Source organism: Aplidium turbinatum, chromosome 1, assembly GCF_918807975.1.
Source record: "Aplidium turbinatum chromosome 1, kaAplTurb1.1, whole genome shotgun sequence".
NCBI lineage: Eukaryota > Metazoa > Chordata > Ascidiacea > Aplousobranchia > Polyclinidae > Aplidium > Aplidium turbinatum.
In genome coordinates this window covers 53,678,302-53,704,744 of record NC_137472.1, presented here as the reverse complement: position 1 = coordinate 53,704,744, position 26,443 = coordinate 53,678,302, and the positions used below count along the sequence as shown (strand labels likewise).

Genomic DNA, 26,443 nt, shown 5'->3' with positions numbered 1-26,443 from the left:
TTCTGCCTATGCCAAACCCTATCGCACACAGGCCGATATTGTGTGCAAGACTTACAGAGAGGGAATGCCCCCTATTGTTTTGAAAACCACAGCAGAGAATGAGCTAGACTTCTATATGATGCATAATTAAACTTCGTGTGTATGTAAACAGATTTATTAACTTAACACCCAACAAAGCAAAAATCTTATTTTCATACTAAACTATCGGCAATTCGGCATCTACCATTTTTATTGAAAAACACTCGAAACCGGCAGTAGTCTCATCAGTCATCACTTCAATTATTTTGATAGGTTAAATAAGTTTAAACATAATACAATTTTCCTTTTATCACAAAGAGACATCCATATCACGATAAATGAATTAAAATACAATGTTAGCATCAAGGACTGTGGTGTTAAATCAGATATGACATTCGGCCACTGTTTTCGTCACAGTCTCATTTCAGGCTTTGTCGAGATTAAGGGTTGCTTTGGTTGGCACCGGAAACCTTTTCCTGTAGATGCTTACTAACTGCAGTAGGTACTGGTACTGTTTCTGAGTCTCATGAAAATGATTGAAGTGATGACTGATGAGACTAATGCCGGTTTCGAGTGTTTTTCAATAATAATGGTAGATGCCGAATTGCCGATAGTTTAGTATGGAAATAAGATTTTTGCTTTGTTGGGTGTTAAGTTAATAAATCTGTTTACATACACACTAAGTTTAATTCTGCATCATTTAGAAGTCTAGCTCATTCTCTGCTGTGGTTTTCAAGATGATAGCGGGCATTTCCCCCTCTGTAATTCTTGTACACAATATCGGCCTGTGTGCGATAGGGTTTGACATAGGCAGAATGTGGTAAAAAAGTGAAAATCTGATTGACCTTTAAACGACTTCCAATCAGTCTAATTTTTTGCAAGGGCACTTCTATGGGGAAATGGCACATTTTAAGCCTTGTGGAGGAAGATTCTGAGAAAATTGTATTTTTTTGAACCACTCTAATGGGCATTCTTGTCTGATACAAATAAGTAAATAAAATTATGTTTAGGAAAGACATGTTTTTGTTTATCATCCGTTGCATTCACTCCTCATATCGCTTTATATCAGATCTGATTGTTTTTATCGTTCTGAATACTTTCAGTTTTTCTAACTTGTAACACTACCATTGTATGTAAACTTGTAACAGTAGATAGCCTATTTAGTGAGATTTTAAACTGACGACATCCAAAGTGGCTCTCTGTCACCTTTGTTCATTTGCAGTTTGTGTATTTGGTGCAAGCCTACTGTATTCAATTTATGTATGTACCTTTTTTTCAGTCCCTAAATAAAAATTTACTCATAAGGACAAGGTGAGATAATAGGTGTTTCATTCTTAATTTTTGAAATTAAAGGTTTTTGTTATTCTTAAATTAGAGCAGCATTCCTTAACTTATCACATTATCACGGAAAGTATAGCCACTGTCTTTTTTCAACAGGTATATTTTGAAGTTATATATATTGATGTTGCAACACTGGTGTTCTGTCATTCTGCTACTAGTTTTTTAAGCTGTTTATTTCAATGGTGTAGAAATGGCCGATGACTACTCCACCTCATATGAAATTGTGATCTTAGTCGAAGCAACTGCAAACTTGGTATCTCATTGGGATCTTATCAAAAAGCTATACATTGCTCCTGCAATTCAACACTTTCATAAACAATTGGCATCGAGTAATGATTTTTTATGCAATGCAGCTGGAAATCAGTATGGCTTGGTTTTGTTTCATGCCGCTGATAAGACTCCGGATTCACTAACGGAATGCTTACCTCCGTGTCGAGAGATGCACACTTATATGGAAATGTTAGATTCCATACGTTTTATTGGCGGCGGAGGAGAACATTACAGCTATATTGCAGAAGGTCTTGCGACAACATTGCAGCTATTTCAAGATATGGAATCATCAAGAAGAGGATCCGTTGTTGAAAGGTTTTGTTTTCTTGTTTGTAATTCTCCTCCATATCAGCAAACCAGCATTGACAGTCTTAACTTTTCCGGTTTGAATACAAAGCAGCTTGCCGAAAAGCTTAAGGAAGTTGATGTGAAATTGTCAGTCATATGTCCAAGACATATAGGTGAATTGCAACAAATATATTTGTCTACAACTGGCCCTCAAACTACTTTAATGAACTATGGTCAAGATCGAAGGCATTTAGTTTTAATCTCTGGTTTCCACTTGCCTACTGAGAAAGAACCTGTGCCACTATCTGAAAGCACTTCCGATGAAAAAGCTTCTGCAGCCAATATATTGAATGATTCTATTGTGCCAATGGATGTGACACCAAGTGTTTCTGAAATACCTGAAACTACGACAGCTATTTCATTAGAAAATGTCTCGAAGACATCTGTCCAATCAATGCCATTTACAAAATCAAAAACTCAAATATCTAACGTACTTGTTAGCAATGTCGCCACCAGTAATGCATCCTCAATGCTTTCACAAAATATTATTGCCTCAAATTCAAGCTCCGTAGCTTCTCAGAATAATTTTTCTGTTGCTCCTGTGGCACCTGTTCCAACGACATTTAATTCCGTGCAAAATGACCCTTCGTCTGCCAATGCTTCAAGCACAGCACGTCCAAATTTATTTCCTGCTACATTAATTAAGCCAAATGTTGTTCCGCCTCAAGGAATCAATACTCAAGCTTCGATCAATTCGTTACCAATTACACGGATGCCTACACCTCAATCTTCACTGAAATCCGCCCCACCAGGTACATTTAAAGCCGCCAAAGAAGAAGCAGACAAGGTTGTTAAAATGCTGAGCAACCAAGGGAACTCTGTTGATAGTGGCTTAAAGACAGTATGGTCCGGAATTGTTGAGTGGAGTGATAAGCGTCATGCTGCTAATGCCATGCCTAAACCTACCATATCTGCACACTGTCAAATTTTTCAATCACCTAACAGCTCTTTGCCTGATATTAACACAACTAATTGGGCTTCCAAAGTCACCTTGCAGCTTTTGCCACAGATGTTGACCACTCATGCTGCTGTGCAGCCTCATTTGAAGTCACTGCGACAAGTGATGTTGAGATTTTCTCCACAGGATTGTCAACAAATCATGAATCTTTTTAAGTCAAGAAATGTTCATGGTTTAATCCAATTCAATTTACCTTCTCCTGAGAGTAAAGTCATGATCATATTTTTCCTGCGAAAAAGAGATGATAAAACATATTTTATTGGTGTCTTACCAAATGATCCAAATGGATTTTTTAATGCCATCAAGAGTGTTCTTGCAACCATGCAGCCAAAAAAACGTGTTGAAGGTGCAATGACAGCTCAAAGCCATGATCCCAGTACATCTGGGAATATGCAACAACACGTGATGCAGGCAAACATTTCAAGTTCTAACACAGGGATACAGCCTAATAATAGTTTGATGACAGATCAAAGTATGAACATGCCCCAATATCGTAACCCGGTGCAACCTCAACAGCAGCAATTTCAAGGGCGTTCATTTCAAAATCAAGATATAGGAATGTCTTCCACTCAACCACGTATGGGTCAAGTGAATGTGAATAATATGACCAGGATGAATGTGCCTATGTCTACTCATATGACCATTCAGCCGACTGCTTCAAACATAATACGAGATCGGATGGCAGATGGAGGAAAAATCATAGGTGGAATGCGTAATATTTCAGGTGGTGGAAATAACATGCAGATAAGCAACAACATGACCAGTGGTCAGGTCAATTTAACCGGTGGACAAAGCAGCATACCAGGTGGCCAGAGGGGAATGGCGCGTTCTGTTATTGGAAATGCTACCACCATGAGCAGTGGCATACAGCAAGTGAGAATGCCCAATCGGCCTATGCAAATCCAAGGAAACCATCCTGGGACACAAGACTCCTTGCGTAGTCTTCTCAATGCAAATAATAACACCATGCAACCATCAACAATGAATCTTCGGCAACCCAATAATCCTGGTTTGAGGCCAGCTGGGTCTAACAACAACAACATGCAGCCACAAAACTACTTAAGAGGAAATAACTTGCCAGGAATGCCAAACCAAAGACCTTTCTAAGATATAGAATGTTGTATTGGTCTTGCTGATGCATCCACTTCAAAACAACAGTTGAGTGGTGAATTACTCGTAAACTCTCTGTGTTTTTATAGATTGAAACTCAGTAACAAAAATGCTATTTTTGTTTACTGCCTTGTTACTATTGTAAAGGTTTCATTTTTCACTTTTGCGGTCACTTTGCAAGTCTGCGGTCTCATTGCAAGATATGAATTTTAGTCGATATGTATGTACATACTCAATTACTCATTATATTGTACATGTCATTTCAAGAAAGCTCAGAACCCACTTGCTCAGAAGGGTCTGCTACTATTCGGTGAGTCCGATTCGGTGAGTTCCTAACCTCTAACCCCTAACCCTAAAACGGCAATGATAAAAAGGCTACGGTACCCAATAATTTAAAAAAAAATTGACAAAATCCCCCGTTAAGAGATCGGACTCACCAAATCGGACTCACCAACCGAAACGGGCCATTCCGTGCTCAGAACCCACTTGGTTCTGAGCTTCAGAGACGGGAGTGGGTGACACTGAACCGAATAAGAACGGGAGTTGGCCGCTTCAATGCTTGCTTGACATGCTGGGGCATAAGAGACTCTACTGCTTGTCAGTGCAGTGCGACGGAGCAAACAGCCAACCACATCATCTTTGGGTGTCCCATCTATTCCCCTCCCATCTATTCCCCTCCCAATGGAATAACAGGCTTCCGCACACTTGACGATCTGACAGAGAGTTGGCACCGAGTCCTGCCATTCGGCTGACCACAAACTTTTTCTTCTGCTTCATACGAACGACGACATGTCATTGCTGTCTGTGATCTGCATTGTATACCTTCACATGTTGCTCAGAGCTTCGATAAATAGAACAGTCATATCTCTTTTTGTTGACAAACTAAGAATTTTTTGTCATGTCCACTATCCAGACTTACATGTGGTGGTTGAAGATTTATATTAAATGGATAAGAAGGCAAGGAACCAATCTTCATATCCCCCTTCAGGCATGCCTTTAAGTGTCATGCCAAAGACATACCAAGATACTTTTCGGCAGTGTTAAACTCTTTCGAGTACCCTACCAGTGCTCTCACCACTCGGCTATCCAGTCGACAGAATGATTTATATGTTAAGGTTTTTAATTGAGCACTTAAATCTTCAAACACAAGTAAAGGTGATTGATGGTTGATAGACTTAACTAATGCGGTATGTACAATGATATTCCATCAGCCATCACATTGTGGCAATGAAACTGTTTTCTTACTATATCACCCATGGATTTAGAACTTAATCTAATTTTTCTGCTGACACAAATTTTCACTGAAAAAATTTGTAAATTGAAAAGAAACTCAGAGTCCAGAGAAATTTGTAGTACCGTACTTGGCCAATATCAAATTATCACAAAACATTATATTATATGTATTATTGTTTCGGGGATCTTATACCACAGACAGGCAAAGCACAACAACACAACAGGAGCAGAATATATTATTGAAACACATCTTTTTTTCAGTGAATGTTTGCCTTAATACAAAAGGATACCGGTACTTTTTTAATTATACTTTTTATATTAGTAATGTATTTTCACAATGTATTTAAATCTTCATGGTGGTTTTGGATAATTTTATAGGCCTAAAACAAATTGTTGGAAAGCTAGGCCTATTTGATTTGTTCTGTCTAATGTATACGTAAACATTTTTTCTACTATATATTTATTTATTATTAAAATACATACAAATCATAAACCAATACTATGGTAGCTGAAATATATAAGTAAGATGTCACCATTCCCTGAAAGTGACATTTATATAATGCAATCATTCTTATCTTTTTTCACTTTGCATTGTTAGGCTCTTAGACAGTCTAATTTTTAGGCTACTCTCACTGTACGGCGTACGCTTGTTGCGTATTAAATTAATAACAACTGCAACTAATATCTATAAGTATATAACTTTTGTAATAATAAGAGCTATGACTTAATACTGTTATGGTATGCTTATAGTAATTAGTATAACAAAACAAAATTATCCTTAATTACACTTCAGCTATGATTTAATTTGTATTTTCAAAGAATAGCATCTTTATCCAACTTAAAGTTAAGAAATACAATGTTAAATTTGTATGAAATGTTTTGAGGATGCAAAATGAGTTTTTGAGAAATTTTTGGGAGCAACACTCCCAGTTATCCATACCTATGTTTGTAAATTTTATGTGCCGTACAATATGTTTTTAACTTAATACTGTACAGTAAATGCCTTCTCACTTCTCAGTGTCCTTGAAACTACTGCAGTTGGCACTCAACTCTCTCAATTTTGATGCTTTACCGATGTATAATATTTTGGTCATACTTTTATGTCATGATCATTCTTTCTTGAGGTGTAGTTTATTATGTCAAGCAACACAAAATTTTCAACTATAATGCATGTTCAATTGTTCATTGTTCAAAAACAATAATTTTGTTAATTGCCTACTTCATAAAATTGTTATTGTAGAACTTGCAAGTGCACGTTTTTCAAAAGCTTAAGTTTGTAAAAGAATTATTTAATGTGATTCATGTGTCTGCAGTAGACAGAAAGAATGTATTTATATGGTTGTAGTTACCTGGTAGCAGCTAAGTTTGGCATGTATAGTTGTGTGACTATTTTGGTATCTGTCTATTGCTACTTTATGGTATTTTTTTAATTCAAGGGATAGTTAGGATATCAGTTGCTAAAAAATCAAGCTGTTTGAATGATATCGTTTTTTTTTTATGTACTTTGATGACATTGGTTGCACATTCCTCATGCTTAGTGCTTACTATTGTTAAGCAACCATAAAATCACTTGGTTTGCTACCTGCTTGTGGTTATAACCAAGATTAAAATACTTTTGCTTCAGCAATGCTTTTTATACTTTGCATTTGCCAAGGAACATGACATGGCGTTGCTGCATGAGTGCATGTGTTTGCTAACTATCGATTAACTTATCGAAAATCCCTATGGTCATATGATAATATCAGCCAGTGCTAGGATTTCTGTCATGAAAACACCAATCTGACATGCACCAAACTGACAATGTCAAGACGCTATGGGTCTGCAGATTTCACCTACATAAATATTTCTTGTCTGTTATTGCACCATTTTATTTGGTGGACTTGTGTATACGTGTGCTTTGCTCATTTAGAGCACTTTTGTGTTTTTTGTGGATGTTTTACCAAAAAATACTTATTTGCTTTCGCTGATTGTTTTAACTTGTTAGGACTTTAATGTATTGTACTAAAGTGTATTTACTTCCAAGTAGTTCCTGATAAGTGTATAGCTGCTTATTTTAAGTCACATTGAAATCTTCAAAGGTGTCATAAAACAAGCCTGACAAATTGATTAAGTTAGTTGGATCCGTTTGTTAATCACACTGGGTATATAATATGTTCAGAAATACTTGAAAAAGAATTTGTGTTTTAGATAATATCATATTTATAAGAGTTGTTTTAAACTGTTTACTGGAAAGCAGCACAATTGCCGCTTTGCAAATTGCATATGATATATATAATATGCTTTTTTAGAGTGGCTTGCAACTTTTTTTTATTTTAATCATGTCAGTTTAATCAGTAATGTCATCTGTATTGTAATTTTTTTTGTTACTGTATTGTAACAATTATTTGCTTTGCTGAAGCATGAACAATTAATCCACAGCAATCGTTCATGTTTATTATTGCCACATGCGTATTATATTCTTTGTAACTATGTATGGTCGGAATGGTATTATACTTTGTATCATATTCAAATGTGCTGTGTCGATTGCATTGTAACATTGCTGTATAAATTTGTTGATAGATTTTTGAAGTCACTTTAAGTTCATATGTTTGTAAATGGCAAAACAATGCTTTCTTCTTCTTGCTGCTCAAGAAAAGTTTCTCTGTGTTCTTCCTGAACTTGAATCCATTGCATCCACTTTTGGAATAAATCTAAAAGAAAAGCTTGTTTCAAAAGATATTATTGGGGGTTTTGATAACTCATTATTTCAGATATTAGCTTCAATGACAGAAGAAGATGTCAGAATGCTTATGTCGCGGTCAGTATTGGTAAAACATGCTTTTGAGTTGTGGGGTTCTGGCAATAGCATAGTTGAATTGAAACAATCTATTAAAGAAAATCAAGCTTTTTCTGAGAAAGGCTATTTTTCTGTTAAGAATTCATTTGCTGTTCGTATTAAAGGCATAGGTAAGAAAATATCGCTTTCTCAACAAGTCTCCAAAATAGATCAATTGGAAGATGTACTTCCATTTCAAGGAGCGGTAAATCTTGTTAATCCAAATGTTGAGCTATATCTCATTGAAGATTATTCTCCAAGAGTTAATGGCCAACCCCCACTTGAACCAAGACAGTTATTTTTTGGACGGTTTATATGTCATGGCCAACGCAGTTTAATCAACCAGTACAGCCTAAAAGAACGAAAATTTATTGGAAACACTTCCATGGACTCAAGGTTAGGTATGATCATGGCTAACCTTGGCTGTGCTCGGCCTAATGCTTTAATTTGTGATCCATTTGTTGGCACTGGTAGTCTCTTGATATCCGCTGCTCACTTTGGCTCTTATGTTGTTGGTGCTGATATAAGCTACAAGATCCTCCATGCCCAAGGGAAGTCATCAAGAAGAGGAGCAGGTTTGTTTGTTGGAGAATTTTTATAGAGTTTTTTTTGTTTAAGCAGTTATGCTGTGTGGGTTAGTTGTGTATAGCGGCAAGCAGTTAGTACGCTAGCCTACTTTGAAACATCATGAAATTGTTTTACTCTACTCAGTACTCACCTTTAAAATTGCCTTAGTTTTCCTGAAAATGACCTGTAGTTGTAGGCACACTAGCACGGGTCTGCTACTATTTGGTGAGTCCGATTCGGTGAGTCCGATTCCGTGAGTTCCTAACCTCTAACCCCTAACGCTAAAACAGCAATGATAATTAGGCTACGGTACCCAATAATTAAAAAAAAAAATTGAAAAAATCCCCCTGATAAGGGATCGGACTCACTGAATCAGACTCACCGAATCGGACTCACCGAAACGGGCCATTCCGCACTAGCACAGACACATTGACACATACGAAGTAGATACATGCACTGTGGCGGAGCTTGGCTTGGTTATTATGTTTCATCCTAAAAGGAGGATCATCAGAAAGTCATTATTCAAATAGAAATTGTATCATATCAAATAGGCTAGTAATCTCTCTGCTTGGTTTTTTGCTTGGCATTGAGCACATTTTGTAGGATTAATAGTGTAGTTTTGTAGTATTTATTGTGGTTTTATCTATTTTAGGCGTTATAGCAACATTTACCGTATGTCCAAAGCTATTGTTGTTGATTTTCTACTTGGTAGGTCAATGCTTTCACATGAAAGTTTGTACCAAACAATAAAACATAAATCAAAGTTGTAATGCATAAAATTTACACATAAAGAAGTTGCAATTAAAAGAGTAAAATATAATTGATTGAAAAGTAATTGTGAATTGCTCACCTAAATCGTCTGGCACCACAGTATGAGTCCCTACCATGGTCCGTACACTTGATACAGGCATGAATTCTACTTTGAAATTTTGTTTCATGTTATCGGGGTGTATCCTAATTCCTAGTAATCTGTATTACAGTATATACAGATACCGAGTTGCATTACACACCAGGATTTATCTGCATACTTACAATTTTGATTTACTTTCACAGGTTGGCGAGAGAGAGACGAAACTATTCGGCACAGTCTTGCCCAGTATGGTGTTGGAAAATACTATATTGATGCTTTAGTTTGTGATGCTGCCAACAGCTGCTGGAAATTAACTACAAAAGAACTTTTTGATGCTATAATCACTGATCCTCCATATGGCATAAGAGAGGCTTGTCAAAGACTTGGTTCAAAAAAGGAAGGCGTAGTTGAAGTTCCTCAATTAGAGCCTGGTCAAATACATTTCCCTGAACAGAAGGCTTACCATTTAGATGATGTTTTCAAAGACTTGTTGACATTTGCATCCAAAAGCCTTGTAATGGGTGGTCGACTTGTCTACTGGTTACCAGTACACAGGTCTGACTATACGCCTGACATAATCCCAGCACACCCTGCATTAAAATTACTGTATAATCTTGAACAAGTCCTGAACAGTCATTCTTCTCGAAGATTGATTGTAATGGAAAAGCATAAGACCATTGATTCTCCAGTGACAGCTGATATTAATCAAGCTCATATTAACAGTAACATATATTGTGGTCACAACTCATTTCGAGATAAATACTTTAAAGCTTAGCTAACTTTTAAGTTATCGATTTTCACTAAAAGTCAGGTTTAAACCAATGTAGGAAAATTGTAATTTAACCAAAAACAGAGGTGTTAGTGTGCTTGTGCTTTACTTTGTGACTGTATGAGTAACTTTTATAACTTTTTTGTCCGTATCACAAACTTTGATAACATACTAGATTTCTGTAAAACACTCCACTGTTTCCTATAGTTTGATGAAGATATGTTTTGTCTTTTGTTTGTGTCAATGGACGTGCTGATGTACAAGTACATAACAATAACAACCAAGATTTTAACTCATCATTTGCAAATGTATGATACAAGATACTCTTTGCATGTTAATACCGGAATGGCCCGTTTCGGTGAGTCTGATTCGGTGAGTCCGATTCGGTGAGTCAATGGCTTGGAAGGCATGATAGCAAAACTGAACCCGATGTGACCCGTTTAGGCACACTTTTGACGTTTAGAGTACAGTGGCTGGTCAGTGGTCACCTTGGAAAAGATTGGAGCCTTACCAAGTATATATTCCATAGTAAACAATGCTAGCTATTAAAACGAAAATGAGTCATGGAGACTGATCAGGGCCCCCTGCTGTGAAGTCCCCTAAAAGCTACAGGGAAGGAGGAACCTCTTCTATGTGCACAGCTGCTCGTGATGATGGCTTATGCCCAAATCCCTCTGGAAGGCATAAGTCTGATGGTAGACTGCTGAATACTAGAAAAAGGGCACTCAAAATAGGAACATGGAATGTAAGAACCCTTTATAAAGCAGGTCGATACGAAAATTTAAAACAAGAGATGTCGGTCATGAACTTTGATTTAATTGGGATAAGTGAAACTAGATGGATAGGTGATGGTAAAGTGACAGAAGATAGATTTGTTTTTGTATATTCAGGAGGAGAACAGCATATGTACGGCGTCGGTATGATAATGAAAAAAGAAATAGCTTACTCAGTCATTGGATTTTGGCCAATTTCTAACAGAGTTATGATGATTAAATTGTCTGCAGCACCATTTAATGTAAATATATTACAAATCTATGCACCAACCCAAGAACATACCGATGAAGAGATTGAGTTGTTTTATGAGTCAATAAAGGATGTACTTAAATATACTAAAAGTAGAGAAGTTAATATAGTAATGGGCGATTTTAATGCAATAGTGGGTGATCATCATGAATATCCCACAACTGGTCGTTATGGATTTGGCAATTTAAATGAACGTGGAAGAAGGTTGCTGGAGTTTTGTAAACTTAATGATTTAGTAATAGCGAACACTCTTTTTCAACATCCTGCTAGGCGGTTGTATACATGGCAAAGTCCAGGTTATCAATTTCGGAATCAAATTGACTATGTTATGACAAACCATAGGTTCAGAAATGCAGTAAGACAAGTTAAAACGTATCCAGGATGTGACATAATGTCTGACCACAATCCAGTTGTTATGAAAATCCAAATAAAGCTAAAAAGAGTGAAAAGAACAAATATGTCAGAACATATGGACATGAACATGCTTAAAAATGAACAATATCGAGAAAAATTCAGTATTACAGTAAACAATAAATTTGAATTATTACAGCAAACAGAAATTCCTCAAGTAATTACACAAGAAACTATAGATAGAAGTTGGAATGAAATTAAAGAAACCTTAAATGATGCAGCTGCCAATATTTTACCATCAAAGAGGAAAAACATTAAACAGCCTTGGATTACTGAGAAGATACTTGACTTAATGCAACAGAGAAAGAAAAACAAATTCAATAATCACAAGAAATATAAAGCTTTAAATAAGGAAATATCCCAATTATGCAAAGATGCTAAACAAAGGTGGTGGGAAAATCAATGCAGTGAAATAGAACATCTAGAAGCATCTCATAAGTCACTTGAATTACACAATAAAGTTAAACAGCTAACATGTTTGAAGAAAGTTGAACAAGCAAACAGCTGCATCATGGATAGTGGAGGAAAAATGTTATTTCAGGAAGAAGATATAAAGAGTAGATGGGAAGAGTATGTAACAGAATTATATGATGATGATAGAACATGTATGCCTGAAATTACCAATAACGAAGGAGAAGAAATATTGATATCTGAAGTTGAGAAAGCCATTCAAGATCTGAAATGTAATAAAGCTGCAGGAAAAGATAACATTTATCCAGAAATGCTAAAAGCACTCAATGGCATAAGTTTAAAACGCATACACAAATTATGTAATGAAATATATATGACTGGATTTATACCTAAAGAAATGAATGAAACTGTTTTTGTCAGACTACCAAAGAAATCCAAAGCAAAGAACTGCAGTGACTTTAGAACATTAAGTTTGATCAGTCATGTACTGAAAATTTTGTTGAGAATAATTTTATTAAGAAATCGAAAATCTATTGAGAATGAGGTTAGCATGACGCAAAGTGGATTTATAACTGGTAAAGGAACACGAGAGGGTATACTTAACTTCAGAACAATTTGTGAGAGTTACAATGCAGTAAATAAAGATGTATATGCATGTTTTATTGATTATGAGAAAGCATTTGATAGAGTTAACCATGAGAAACTGATTTATTGTTTGTCCAATATTGGTATGAATGGCAAAGACTTACGTTTTATTATTAATTTGTACTGGAATCAAAAAGCATTTATTCGCATGGAAAAAGATTTATCTAAAGGGATTGATATCAAGCGTGGAGTACGCCAAGGATGTGTACTTTCTCCATGTCTTTTTAATTTATATACAGAAATGATTTTTCGATACATTGATGATATGAACATGAAGGGAGTAAAAGTTGGTGGCTTGAATGTAACAAATTTACGCTATGCTGATGATACTGTTCTGTTGGCTGAATCACAAGAAGATCTTCAAGAAATATTGGACAATGTTAACTCAATTGGTGAAGAATTTAATATGAAAATTAACGCTAAAAAGACCAAATCAATGATAATCTCAAAATCACCAGACACCACAGTACTCCAAATTATAATTGACAATAAAATTATACAAAAAGTAAAATCTTTTTCATATCTTGGTCATTTAATAACTGAAGATGGGAGGTGTGACCATGAAATTCTTAGACGGATAGAAATTGCAAGAACTACATTTGGAAAAATGAAAAATATTTTAACCAATCAACGTTTAAATTTATCAACTCGTCTCAGGATCTTAAAATGCTATATCTGGTCGACCCTATTATACAGTTCTGAAACTTGGACAATATCACAAAAAATGGAGAAACGGATCGATGCCTTCGAGCTCTGGACATACAGGCAAATGTTAAAAATTTCATGGAAACAAAAAATCACTAACGATGAAGTACTCTCCAGCAAAATGCTCTTACAAACAGTCAAAAGAAGAAAATTGAAGTATTTCGGACACACAATAAGGCAAAATTCATTACAAAGATCATTAATAGAAGGGAAGATAAACGGTAAAAGAAGTAAAGGCAGACCAAGAATGATTTGGACAACAAACATCACAAAATGGACAAAATTAACTTATGAATGTGCAGTACGCACAGTTCATGGTCGAGAACAATGGCGCATTGTATCCAACCCTCCAGACGAGGAAGGAACAAAATGATGATGATAGCCTAATTATCATTGCCGTTTTAGGGTTAGGGGTTTGGGGTTAAGGTTAGGGGTTAGAAGTTAGAAACTCACCGAATCAGACTCACCGAATCGGACTCACCGAATCGGACTCACCGAATAGTAGCAGACCCGTTAATACTGTAGATCCTTTCAAGTTTGTATAAAAGTCGCAGATAGTAAGAAAAAAAATCATCGCATAATGTAAAGTATGAGCTTTTGGTGTAGATTTAACTTAAAATTTAAATCCGCTTTGTTATCTGCAAGAAAACTTCACAACAGGCAAGATGAAAATGATTAGCAAACACCACATGCTTGTGAAACTTGCGCTCCAAACACACCCATGTAATGTTTAAGTCTGTGTCTGACAAATTTCGCCCTTTTTCAAAATACTATACATGTATTTCAATTTCAACACAGTTTGACTTGTGCGTGTCGGTCAGTCACTGATTCTATCAAGTTACACGATTAGGTATGTTTTTTGCACATGTGCACGCTGAACTTTAACCTCATATGCGATATTTTACACGTTGGTCTCCATTGAACTACGACGATAGTACTACCACAGTCCATCGATGGAGAATTTAACAAAAAAGCAAGGACTTTAATAGTGTCGTACAACCACCAAGTCACAGTCAGGCCATGTTGTGTTACCTGAATTCTATAAATCACGCTGTGCAATTTAAGCCATTGGCAAGTGGAATCCTTTGGCGACGTCTTTTGTATTAATGTTGTCATCCTTATTAGACTTCACGACCACGTGATTAACGCTTGTTTTTAAATATATTGGTTCTCTTGTGAAAGCAGCGCAGAGTTGCTAGTCGTGGCTATGTCTTGCTCAAATTACATAACGTTTTATGAAATTGTTTTGACTAAGCACAAACACATTTTTCCGATTGATTTTAGTACAATACTTCCAGAGACTCATCTGACTATTTTTTTAAATTCTGCCAGCGTTTGAAAAATTGACTTCATTTTGTTTTTACTTTTACATCCTCATTGACACTGTGGATCATGACTTGTGAGGTCACGTTTTCAATTGCACCTCCATCTAATCTCAGTAAGTCCAGTTTATTTATTATCTTGTTTGCAGTTGCGTGACTATTTAAAAGCACTATTTCTATAAGTGACAAATCTAGTTTTGTTTCATTTTTTGTTAAACTGCAAGTTGTAAAAGGTTAAGAATCACTGTCGTGGAGGCTTTGAAATGCAAATGCATGCCTAGTCAGCTACGTTGGCAGCGTTAAATTTCGGCTGATTGTTTCCAACAGACCACTTCACCCACGGTGTGGGATATCGTTGGGTAGAGAGTTATCCCTGAAATGCGCTGGTCAACAGCACACGCTAGGAGTTGAATGATCGTTGTGTGAATTTAGATTTTCTGCGTTACAAAGCCTGGTGTGACTGTGTAGTGTGTATCGATTGAGCGATTGCAGTGGAGATAACAGAATGTTTTTTACACGTGAACAAACAAAAATTTTGATGATTTGCTGAAAGAAAAGAACAGAATCGATTTTATTTTCTTGTCCAGTTGCGTTTAGATGTTTTACTTTCTTGTTACCGAAAAAAGAACGCACTTTACACGGCACTTTGTTGGTGACTTCACACAGATCGCAATGAGGTCATGGGAGTGGTGGGAAGCTTGGATGGCTTGGGCATGTGGGATGTTAATAGAGCTTTGATACTGAAGAAAAAGTAAGTTGAACCTGGAATCTCTACTTTACGCCAGCAACGATAATGAAAATATTTTAACAAACAATTCTTTATTGTATGATACACTGCAACCATATACGTGTTGACATTTTTGAATGGATTTAAAAACTGTTTTATTTCAAATTTTCTGAACACTTTTTGAATAGCAGTGAACTTTCAGCGGGACGTTGGGAAGGCACCCTGACAGCAGATAGAGACGTTGCCATCAAGTATCGTTACTTTACTGCCTTGCAACAGATAAAGCAAGATTCCTCATCAGAGAAGGTATGTGCAATTATTTGGTCATGCACTACAAACAGCTTTTCAATATTTTAACTTCTGTATCGTAACTCAGTGTTGCCGTGTGTATTAACCCATTAAAAGCCGCCACAAGTTCCCATTGCTCTTTTTAGGAAATATTTCAGCCACAAATTTGTAATGTGATAACTTTTGAATTAGTTTAAAAAAATTTGATCATTTTTGCTTTTTTAATGCATTTTTTTGTTTGCCTTTTAAAAGGACACCGGCCACATAGTCAAATGTAAATCTCGCTATACCTTAACATAAGAAGGTGTTTGTTTCGGTAGAAATTTGTCAGATCTTTCTTGAAGGACGTTTCAAAGTTATTGTATGAACATATTATATTTACGGTAACCATCGGCGTTGCTACTGGGGGGGTGTCCCCCCCAGTTGGCAGTCTCCCCCCCCGGTCGGAAGCTTGTGGCAGTAGAATATTTTTGAACGTAAACGAAAAAGCATAATCAAAATCTTTTTTGTAATGGATTTGCCTCGAATTCTATTTGCTGGTTCCTACTTCACGCGTTCAGTGGTGCAAAAATCATGGTCCGCCGCGGGCGGCACAAACCATAGCGATACGCTACTGACAGTCGTCGGCTCCAGCTCGTGACCGAGCATTGGTTTCGTCATCAAATCGAATTTGGCTTTGGATGGTGATGTCATATATGGCTTTGGAGGCCAGTGTGTGATGGAAAAGACGTGGGCAAAAGTGACATTGTATGGGGGGTAAGGATTGTATGGAGGGAGGGACGTAGTAGTTTTAACTTTTCTAGTGTTCGTTTTTCTTGGGATTTTTGTATCCTTTTTTTTCGAAAGTTTCTGTGCCTTCCTTAGATCTTTTTCTCCAGAGTAATCTGTCACTAGCAAGGTTTTCCAATGAATCCAGATCAATGTTTGCATGGTTGAGGGAGACTTTCAGCTGATCTTTGTATCGCATTCTTGGGCTTCTAGAGGGGGGGGGGGTGTTCCTGTCTCTAGTTGTCCCTCCTCCTTGTTCCTTCTCATGACATGTCCTGTCCAGCGAAGGCAGTGTTGCAATATGGTGGCTTCTGAACTGGGCAGCCTAACGAGATCAAGGATTGCATCTTTGGTGAGACAATCTTCCCAACGAGTGCCTAGCATTTAACCCAGTTTCCTGTGCTGAAAATTTTCAAGACGTTTGATGTAACGGCGGTATAATGTCCAGGTTTCACAAACATAGAGAAGAGTGGATAGAACGACTGCCCGGAGGACCATAATTTTTGTGTGGATAAATATAGCATGGTTGTTGAAAACACGATGGTTAAGTCTTCCATAGGCACAATGTGCTGCTTTTACACGATGTTCAATATTCTTTGACAGTGTTACAAACAACCAAAAAAATGTGGCCATGTGGCCGGTGTCCTTTTAAAAGGCAACAATAAATATAAAGCAAAATAAACAAATAAAAGAAGCAAAACCTTACACAAATTAGAGTGTAGTAGGAAGCACAATATTACAGAGTGTCAAACTATGAAGAAACATATTTCATATCTATTACCAATAGGCAATAAAACATGCATGTTCCTCCTCACTTCACTTTATCGCGCTCTTCTCATTTTTCAACAATTTTCAAACTTTCCCAAAATTCAGAAAAAGTACGTTGTTCGCAAATATTTATCAACACCTTCCAAAACAGACCCTAAGCAACTACTAGCAAGTCCAAAATGATTCAATCAAAATAAGATGATGCAATACTGATGCATTCAAAACGATGTCCTTTTAAAAGGACACCGGCCATGAATGGGTTAAAGCGCTTTTTCGTTTTGTTTTTTTCGCATATGCTGGTGATGCAAAATAAAAGAACTTCTTCTCTTTAGATGTACTTATTAGATGTTCATACGATTTTACGCCCGTTATTTTTTCACGTGAACAAAAGTCTAGTGATTTTAGTTCATTACTCATGAACAGTTAAGAAATGTTTTTCGTACATAATCAAATAAATCATTTTCTGCGATGTCGTTCTGAGTAACTTGTGTCGGCCTACTCCTGTTGGTGATTCCCAAGGCTTCTTGCTATCGCATCCAGGCCTACGCTCGGGACTCGGGAGTTGAAGGTTAGACTGAGCTTCTTTTTGTTGATAGGTTACTCTTGTCAACGCATGGGAGGTGCATCTTGACGCGCGTTCAACTACCATTCCGAACCAAGCAAACTTCATCATCGAAGATGGACAGTTTGGTTCCGTAGGAGGTCAAAAGGTAATTTGCATTCATTTCATCAATTAGTCGTGATGAAAGCCGATGATGATCCCCACACACTACTCATCACAACCCAAAGTGCAGTGAACTACCTAGACATACAGTAATGATGCTAAACGAGAAGCAGTCAAGAGAAAGGAACTGTTCATTTAATTTTATTTTTTTTTTATATTTAATTTTTAAATTTAATAATTAATTTTTTAATTTAATTCTCTTAATTTTTTATCAGCGCCGTAACCATAAAACTATAAATTGAATAGTATGTAACATACAAGCATAGCACTTGCATATACAACCATTTGTGTTTATCTGAAAGGGTTGTTTGAAGCCTGATTTGTTTTCACAGACTGTTGTAGACAAGGGATGGCTTGCCAATCATTATGAAGTAAGATGTTCTATCAGCTCCACGAAAAACTGCACGTTTTTGGAGCTTTCCGATTCTTTTACGCACTTACCTAAGTAAGTTGGTTTGTGTGTTAAAACAAGTGCACTCTTCTGTTGTCTGTGAATTATTCTATCCTTTAGATGCCACTGAAGGGAAAGCAGTCCTGAAATGCGTTGCTCAAGCACACACCCCGAGAGCCCGGAAGAGCCAAACATAGCATTATTCACTGCTACATAATCACTACATAGAATTTTCCAAAATTCAACGTCATGTCATTACAAACAACTATCCCAGACAACAAAATTTTCCATCTTTACATTAATTCAACGTCTGCAGACGTTGAATCAATGTAAAAGTGATTGATTTTGCTGTCTGGGCAACCTGGCGAAATGAAAGTTACAAAGTTCAAAACAAAAACTGCACTAATTTTAACACAACGACAGAAAAAGTAATTTTATTGTAGTCAATGAACAAGTAAATTTTACTGTCATAAGGCATGTTAACAAAGACAAAATGATCAAAGTTGTTTTTTACAGGTTGTTGACGTTCATATTTGTATTTTGCAATTAAGTCTTTTGCGCAAATGTCATCGTTTTTTTTTAAAAGTAAGGAAGTTTATTTCGTAATACGATTGTACGCAGGGTCCAACTTTTCGTTCAACCTAAGGCCTGTGCGTCTGTTATATCTTCCACTCTCACTGTGATATCGCCATATGAATATTCCGAATTCACAGGTGACATTTCGTTCTCGTTATATTTACCCGTTTTGTGAACTATCAAAACATTTACGCTATCGGTAAGAAGTTTCATCAGCTCATTTCATGACAATTAAGATTACTGACAAAGCCACCTAAGTGGTGGACATGTGGTTTTAATATTGTAATAACACACATTCCTGCACTGAATGTGTTTCTTAAAGTGACATTGATTCCATCTTGCGTTTGTAGATTCTCGTTTTATTTTCGATAAGATCAAGATACCTGAGGTTAAATTAGGAAGTGCCAGCTTCTACGTTATTTCGCATTCAAATGACGTCATCTTTTATATTTCAGATGAAGCGAAATTTCGAATCAAACTTCCCAAGCCTGAAGAAGACCATAGCAATTTGTCTGTGCAAACATGCGATCTCAACAAACTGTTCATTCAATTCCATGTAAAGACAAGTTGTTTCACTTCGCTTTAAAAACCACGTTTGCGAGCAAAGTTTTTTGCCGATTGTAACACTAAATTGACAGCGATGGACGCTGGTGTTTCGCCCATGAGGTTAGGCTTGTCAGTATCGCACCACCAATTTACTGCCGAGAAACGCATAGTTGATTGGATAGTCTTAATGGCTGGCGTGGGGGCTACACAGCTCTGGTTAATGAATCGCAATTGCTCGCTGTTCTAGTGAGACCTCCGGAATAGCGCCTTTCGGAGAGGCCGATTCGGAGAAATCCCACTTCGGAAACAGCCTTTTTCGGAGAAATCGATTGGGTGATTTCTTAAATCCTGTCATGGCTTCTGTTTATTTAGAGATTTGTAGGGATCATTTAGGTAGGCGGTTTTTGTATTTTCATTCCTCTTTCCCATGCAAACGAGAAACTTATTGTTTCAGTGAGGTAGATGTAAATTAGCTGATACCTTGCGGGTACATGGTTAGGCTATAGCGCTATCTAGCAACTTTAGTTGAGACATTTCGCTATGACTTCATTTGATTAACCACTATTGTTTATCACGAAACGCCGTTTGACAATTGTTTTATTTTTTCGCTGAGACTTTATTTGATCAACCTCTATCATAAGCTAATTCCTTTGAATAAACAGATGCCGCTGTGAGATTTTAGAAATCTCCGAAAAAGGCTTTCTCCGAATTGGTATTTCTTCGAATCAAATTCTCCGAATAGCAGCAGACTGTGAGAACTCAGCCTTGTGTTATGCAAACAAATGCAAATACTTTCTCCGTACAGGTCTCGAATGGAAGTGGCAAGCAAGTCGGTGTGGGTGTGCTGTCGTGTAATTCGTGTCCAACTTCGAAAGGAATAGCCAGGATACCTTTGCTAGACTCGCAGTTTTGTGTAGTTGGTGTCATGAGAGGTAAGAAAGTTTCACGACAGCTGGTGTTTGATTTTTGTGCTCTGATATTTCTTCTGTCAAGCTGCGAATGAAAAGCAAATAGTTTTAATAACTTTAATTTTTTGACGTTGACATCCACAAAGGTCATTAAGTTTTAAGAAACTGTTAAACCAATAAGTGATGTAGTTGCTGTGATGTTAATTGTTTCTGTCGTTTAATCACGCTTTTAATCCGTTTTCAGTTCCTTATTTGCTGGTAAAGCCGTTTTCATCTGTGCTGTCAATGGAACGAAGCTTTACCACACACTGGAAACCCAAACCAATGGTGCATGTCGGTCATCGTGGAAGTGGGAATTCATTTACAGGAAAAAAGTAATTTTTTTATTTGTTGTCGCATAAAACATTTGATGGCAACACAAATATACTCGTACAGCTGCATAAGTTATTGAATTATTATTTATTTTTCTTGGCAATAGCTTGAAAGTCAATTCACTCTGTGATTTACCATAAACGTTTTTTCAACATCAAACATTACCCTGTTTAACTACGTTTATTAGTTTTGTATAATACAAATGGCGATAGACTAGCACTAGCCTTTCCCTCTCGGTCAGTTAAGTTGGGAATACAAAGGTAGAAAAAACATTAAATACGCTTTGCAGCCATCCCAACAGACTCAAGCCTCTGTTTGTTAGCTAAACGTATTTCTGCTGCTGCATCGCCTATACCTAAACCCTTCCTTCAACTTCCATCAATGCATTGGTTAACCATTTACTTTTGCATGTGTTTCTTGTGACAGGTTGTCCAACCAGTTTGAAAACACCATTGCATCGTTTGTCAACGCAAGCAACACTGTAAGTGAAATGTTTCAATATTGAGGTGATGACTGAGTACACTACCATGGTCACGCCTCAAGTGTAGTTTACTTTTCTACGTTTGTTCATTACATTTTTCAATTAGTTGCTTGGCACACAACGCAGTCCTCGAAATTAGCGGCGGCACACGGCAATTGCCGTGGTAAATGCCGCCGCAAACGTCATAATGGCCATTCTGCTACGGCAATAAAAATGCCGTCGCAAAATAAGCATTTAATTCGGACAAAAATTGTTCAAAATTTTCTCCTGTTTGATTTACTCGCAGCGTGAGTTTAATCAGCAGAAACATCGCACCAAGACCTCACCTCGGACTATTTTACTTGCTGTGAGCACTCACGCAGTTTTCGAAATTAGGATATTTTTACTTCGCAAAAACGTTGATGAGGCCAAACAGCAGTGAACGTTTATTTGTACCAAAACAATTTATTTGTACCGAAAAAATTGTACCAAAACATGTAAAACGAGAAGAGAAAAAAAATATTCGAATAGTCTATCATTTGTTGTGATGTAATAATACCAAAAGTAGCGATAAAGCGAACAACGCGATACGCACGCTGTTACGGTGATTCACGTTAAATAAGTCACGGGGGGAGGAAGTAAGTTAATTTTGAGTTGGTTCAACGTTCGAGTCAGCACAAATCGATTTAAGTTTGCCGGTGGGTTATAATGCGTAACAACAATGCCCAATAAGAAATTTACGTTTGTTTTACATTAATTCGACATCTAGCGACGTTGAATTATCATGAAATAACGTTAATTGCTCAACGAGAAGATTGCCTCGATTTACGTATACACTCACATATTTTCGGCACAATTAGGATACTGCGAGCAACACAAAGTCTGTTGGATAAAGAACTAGTCAGAGTCGGAATCATCGAAGGATGAGGTTGTCGCGTCGTCACTGAAATACTTGAAGACGCAAAACTGCCCTTTCATGAACGCGATGCCATATCATCGGAAGCATTACTTTTCTTTACTGCCGAAGAACCATTTATTCGATGAAAGAGTAACTTTTGCGTAACAATTAAGCCAGTATTTGTAAGGTTGCAAACTTTTTACAGTTCACAAGAGCATTGTCAGCGCATAAAATACAGTAGCTTGCGTAATACTCTGGGCTACCGCCGTGTGACACGATGAAGAGCATGAAATTTCGTTTGATTAAAGCATACGGAAATTGCCGCCGCAATTCAAGGTTTGTTGATTTGGCGACGGCAATGTTTTTGCCGTCGTAGATGGAAGCTAATTTCGAGGGCTGCAACGTGGTAACACACTCACTAATAGGCTACTGACTTTGGGTGCAACTATAGATAAAATGGACTTACCCGGGCTAGATCGGGTTACGTTGTTCTCAAGCCAAGTTTGTTCGATTAAAAGTGTTTTCATTAACAGATTGTGATTCAACAGTAGTGATTGATTATGCGTTAAGTATACAGCAACATTTGAAATCTAGTTGATGATCAACATTTCGCGTACCGTGTCAATGCGCTATTGCGCATCCTCAGAGCGAACGGCACCTCGCACTATTTACTTGGCATCACGAGAAAGGCTTGGATATTGCTGCCTGTCCAACACACGTTTCATGATGAAAATCGTAGTATTCGCAATCGTGTTTTTATTTGGAAAGAAATTCTAACATGGTCAGGTAGTCACAACTCACAACGATATTCGAAGTTGTTCAATGTTCTAATTGCTGTCTCATTGTTTCTCTCTGTATCGTTACATGAAACAAAATGCTTCAAGTTAACTGTAGTGCTTTTTATTGCCCTGTTTCTAGGTTGCTCGCTACGTAGAGTTTGACGTGCATTTGACCAAAGATGAAGTCCCTATTGTCTATCACGATCTCACAACATGTGTCTCCGCTCAAAAAGTAAGACAAGGACTTATGTGCATGTATATGAGTTGCTTTGAAAGGAATTAAAAAATCGGAATGCTGGACAACTTGGATATAACATGGTAGAGTACTCTAAAGCACTTGCACTTCTTTGCTCCATTGCGGCAGAACCTGTCAAGTTTCGTACCACCTCTTGTCTACTAAATCATTCCAGTCTGGATTGCTATTTACAAAGAGCGATATTTAAGCACGCCTATGGTGCACACGTTAGAGGTGACTGACTTGAATTAATTGACTTAGTAACGTATTGTCATTTTCACAGAAAGGAGGGTCGTCAAAGTCTCAACTTCTTGAGATACCGGTTCATTTGTTGACTGTAAACGAACTCCAATCGTTGGACATGTTGCACAGAAGCCGCAAGAACTCAACAAGGGAGCTTAGTATGTGTGTCTGGCTTGTTTGTGTACTAGTAGTAGTAGTCCAGTTTTAATCCGGTGATGTCCCCGTTACCGAGGGTGGCCGGATTCACCTCCAAGTGCAAAATCATCACAGCAAATATATTTTATGCTTTGAATATCAATTACCGTAATCAGTTACCGGAATTCAATATATACTCTGAATATCAGAACATATAGGCACCCAGCCAATGCTTCAGTGTCATATTATATCTGTGATCTGCGTTATGAAAATTTCAATAGAAAATTTAAAATGCTCGCAGATTGTGATATAGACACCCCGTTATGTGATGGGCACCCGTTTCCAACGTTAAAGAAAGTATTTCAAGAAGTCCCGATAACCACTGGGTTCAATATCGAAGTGAAATGGCCGAACTTGGACGAGGTGGGTATCTGCGCTGACATGATAATAATGCTTGTTTTTATATAGAGCTACATCCATCGCAGAATGCGTTGCTCCTCAGCGCTTTACAAAGTAGACATTGTCAATGCAGCCGTATAGAGGCGCAGCTGAGTACATTATAAAAAACTGAGGACATGATAAAAAATATCCGACAATTTGTATTTATTTTTGACCACCACAGCGAAAACAATTCATGTCAACATAGCAGAGGGCTATAAAACGGTAGAAGCGACAAAACGCGAACGTAAAAACGTGTTTTTAAGTAAAATAGAATAAATCACTTGAAGATTTCGTCACGGTTGTAACACCCAACCTCTTGTGATACGTTCTTAGACGTCCAACTTGGGTAAATATACTAAATATACAGTACTACTTGTTGGTACACGTCAAGGACAACTGAGGTGTCATTCTAACATGGCTTGCAAGTAGAAATGACTCCATCTTGTGTATGTTGCAGAATTATGAATACGAAGATGGCCTTGAGCATTATTTTGACGCCAATATGTTTGTTGACGTCATACTAAAGGTGGTATTTGAGTGTGCAAAGTCAAGAAAAATTATTTTTTCCTGTTTCGACGTCGACATTTGCATCATGTAAGAACTTTACCTCTCACTCTTACCCATTGAAGCTTACGATTTTATAGAGAAAATAACTTTATTTGTTAATCAGATTGTATAATACTAAACTTACGCAATGATATACAATTCGCAAACATAGAGAAGCTCTTGAGTACGCTCAGTGTTGAGCCAGGAACAGCGAAAGACCATCCAGTGAGCGGCTTCCAACTGGTCATACTATTTGAATACAGGGCATAGCAACGTATTTTAAATGTGTGGTTTTCAACCAGGGTCCTACCTGGTTTGCTGAAGATCCGCACAAACAGTTTATTATGTTGTAACTTATTCGTTTCCAGTTAAATCTAAGTAATTTTATGAAATGTTATCAGATAATGTGTTTACATTTTATGCCATGGATTATATGTCTGCAAACGTTGAATCAATGTAAAATGAACTGATTGTACCCACTGGTTAGTGACCGAATCACGTATCCAAATCCAACTTTTCGATTTTTCCGTTTTCCGTTCACACACTCAGTTGATTGTTCGTTGACTGACTCTGCAGTAGGGCGTTTCATTTTTTCCACACTTTCGAAATTCGAATTCCAAGTACCGTGCAGCGGATTTTGACACCAATTTCGTCTCTCTACCATGTTCCGTTACCGAGTTATGGGAAATCCTCTATTTTTTGACTCTTGAGTTTCGACCACGCGGTGCCACATCTAAATGACGTCATAATGGAATAAAAATTACATTTTTTAAATCAGTGTCCAAAATCCCATCATACGCAAACCCGAACGTTTTTAATTTCGAAAGTGTGGGGAAAATGAAACACCTTACTCAACAGTAAACAATCAATTAATGGCTTGTCAAATTGAAGGTTGCGTCGGAAGCAGAACCTTTATCCTGTTTTGTTTCTAACAAATGGCGACACTGGTTTTTATACTCCAATGCTCGACCTCAGAGAAGCGACCAATTCAATGGCCATTGGTAAATATTGAAAGGACTGTGTTTCTTCTAGATTTAATTTCAATATGCTTGATGATACCCGATGTTCTTGGTTCAACCATAACATTGATTTTAACTCAGGTACAGCAAGAGCTGAAGGTTTCCTCGGCATCGATACTTTAGATCGTGACGTATACAAAACTCCAGAAATAGTCACCAAGACGCACGATGCTGGATTGATCTTTGCCTGTTACGGAGACGATATCAGTGAGAACATGGACGCTGTGGCTAGCTCGCTTGTTGACATTGCTATCTACGACCGGTAATGTCTAATCAAATTAATGTGTTCTCGTTAAGCTGGTGAACTAATTATGTTTATTAAGCGACACGTATGGTGTTCATTGGTTGTTCTGTTCATGCCTAAAGGTGCATTCTGGCACCGTGTATAAAACTTTTTTGTTTATTTTAGTCTAGTGAGGTGTTTTATTGGTTTAGAATTTGCTTGTGTGTTCCCAATAGTCTAATTTTACACCCCTGATGTATAATGTCAAAAGCTCTCAACGAATGATTGTTCCGAATAAAAAGCACATTTTCTCTATGAAAGCAAACGTTGTGGTGCTGGTGATCCAGCAAGAACTTATCCACCACTGATTTGTCTTACTTTATTTTTCAGAGTCTACGAAACAAAGGGCTGATAAATTCCGCTGATCAGATTGAAAAAAAACGAATTTTGTTCAAAAATTAGAATAAACAGACGTGGTGTTTCTAATAAAAGACGTTAGTTATACGAAAACAATGATGTGTTTCACTTCGTGAGTTTTCCCCCAGTCGAGGATGAAAAATTTTGTCTGCACACGAGCACAGTTGAGCAGTGGCGGCTCGT

The 26,443-nt window shown here is 37.2% G+C and overlaps 3 protein-coding genes across 5 annotated transcripts; all 3 read left to right on the top strand.

The window, feature by feature from the left end:
- Window positions 1-550: 550 nt before the first annotated feature.
- LOC145767170 (mediator of RNA polymerase II transcription subunit 25-like) lies at window positions 551-7,838 on the top strand. The gene is made up of 2 exons (XM_082578946.1): window positions 551-584; window positions 1,548-7,838. The coding sequence occupies exons 1-2, from the start codon at window positions 551-553 to the stop codon at window positions 4,040-4,042; spliced, it is 2,529 nt and encodes an 842-aa protein (XP_082435072.1). The 3' UTR covers window positions 4,043-7,838.
- A 32-nt stretch (window positions 7,839-7,870) lies between these two features.
- On the top strand, window positions 7,871-10,614 carry LOC145782991 (tRNA (guanine(10)-N(2))-methyltransferase TRMT11-like). Its single transcript, XM_082594749.1, has 2 exons — window positions 7,871-8,668; window positions 9,714-10,614. The coding sequence occupies exons 1-2, from the start codon at window positions 7,873-7,875 to the stop codon at window positions 10,283-10,285; spliced, it is 1,368 nt and encodes a 455-aa protein (XP_082450875.1). The 5' UTR covers window positions 7,871-7,872; the 3' UTR covers window positions 10,286-10,614.
- Window positions 10,615-15,037: 4,423 nt separating this feature from the next.
- LOC145778051 (glycerophosphocholine phosphodiesterase GPCPD1-like) lies at window positions 15,038-26,351 on the top strand. 3 transcript variants are annotated; one of them, XM_082589464.1, is made up of 16 exons: window positions 15,038-15,547; window positions 15,715-15,829; window positions 17,944-18,057; window positions 18,404-18,516; window positions 19,084-19,175; window positions 19,494-19,594; window positions 20,390-20,516; window positions 20,737-20,866; window positions 21,291-21,345; window positions 23,141-23,233; window positions 23,520-23,637; window positions 23,916-24,037; window positions 24,513-24,649; window positions 25,493-25,602; window positions 25,702-25,882; window positions 26,234-26,351. In XM_082589464.1, the coding sequence occupies exons 1-16, from the start codon at window positions 15,477-15,479 to the stop codon at window positions 26,253-26,255; spliced, it is 1,701 nt and encodes a 566-aa protein (XP_082445590.1). In that variant the 5' UTR covers window positions 15,038-15,476; the 3' UTR covers window positions 26,256-26,351. The 3 variants fall into 3 exon arrangements, with proteins under 3 accessions (XP_082445590.1, XP_082445582.1, XP_082445598.1); XM_082589456.1 differs by having other exon boundaries at window positions 15,712-15,829; XM_082589472.1 differs by lacking the exons at window positions 25,493-25,602; window positions 26,234-26,351 and having other exon boundaries at window positions 15,712-15,829; window positions 25,702-25,853.
- The last annotated feature ends 92 nt before the right edge of the window (window positions 26,352-26,443 follow it).

Excerpts from the sequence above, each read along its gene's own strand:
- LOC145782991 (XM_082594749.1), top strand. The coding sequence starts at position 7,873 with ATGGCAAAACAATGCTTTCTTCTTCTTGCTGCTCAAGAAAAGTTTCTC. Across the intron at positions 8,669-9,713 it reads GTCATCAAGAAGAGGAGCAG|GTTGGCGAGAGAGAGACGAA; the intron begins GTTTGTTTGTTG and ends TTACTTTCACAG.
- LOC145767170 (XM_082578946.1), top strand. The coding sequence starts at position 551 with ATGATTGAAGTGATGACTGATGAGACTAATGCCG. Across the intron at positions 585-1,547 it reads GACTGATGAGACTAATGCCG|AAATGGCCGATGACTACTCC; the intron begins GTTTCGAGTGTT and ends TCAATGGTGTAG.
- LOC145778051 (XM_082589456.1), top strand. The coding sequence starts at position 15,477 with ATGGGAGTGGTGGGAAGCTTGGATGGCTTGGGCATGTGGGATGTTAAT. Across the intron at positions 19,176-19,493 it reads TGAATATTCCGAATTCACAG|ATGAAGCGAAATTTCGAATC; the intron begins GTGACATTTCGT and ends TTTATATTTCAG. Across the intron at positions 20,517-20,736 it reads TGTAGTTGGTGTCATGAGAG|TTCCTTATTTGCTGGTAAAG; the intron begins GTAAGAAAGTTT and ends ATCCGTTTTCAG.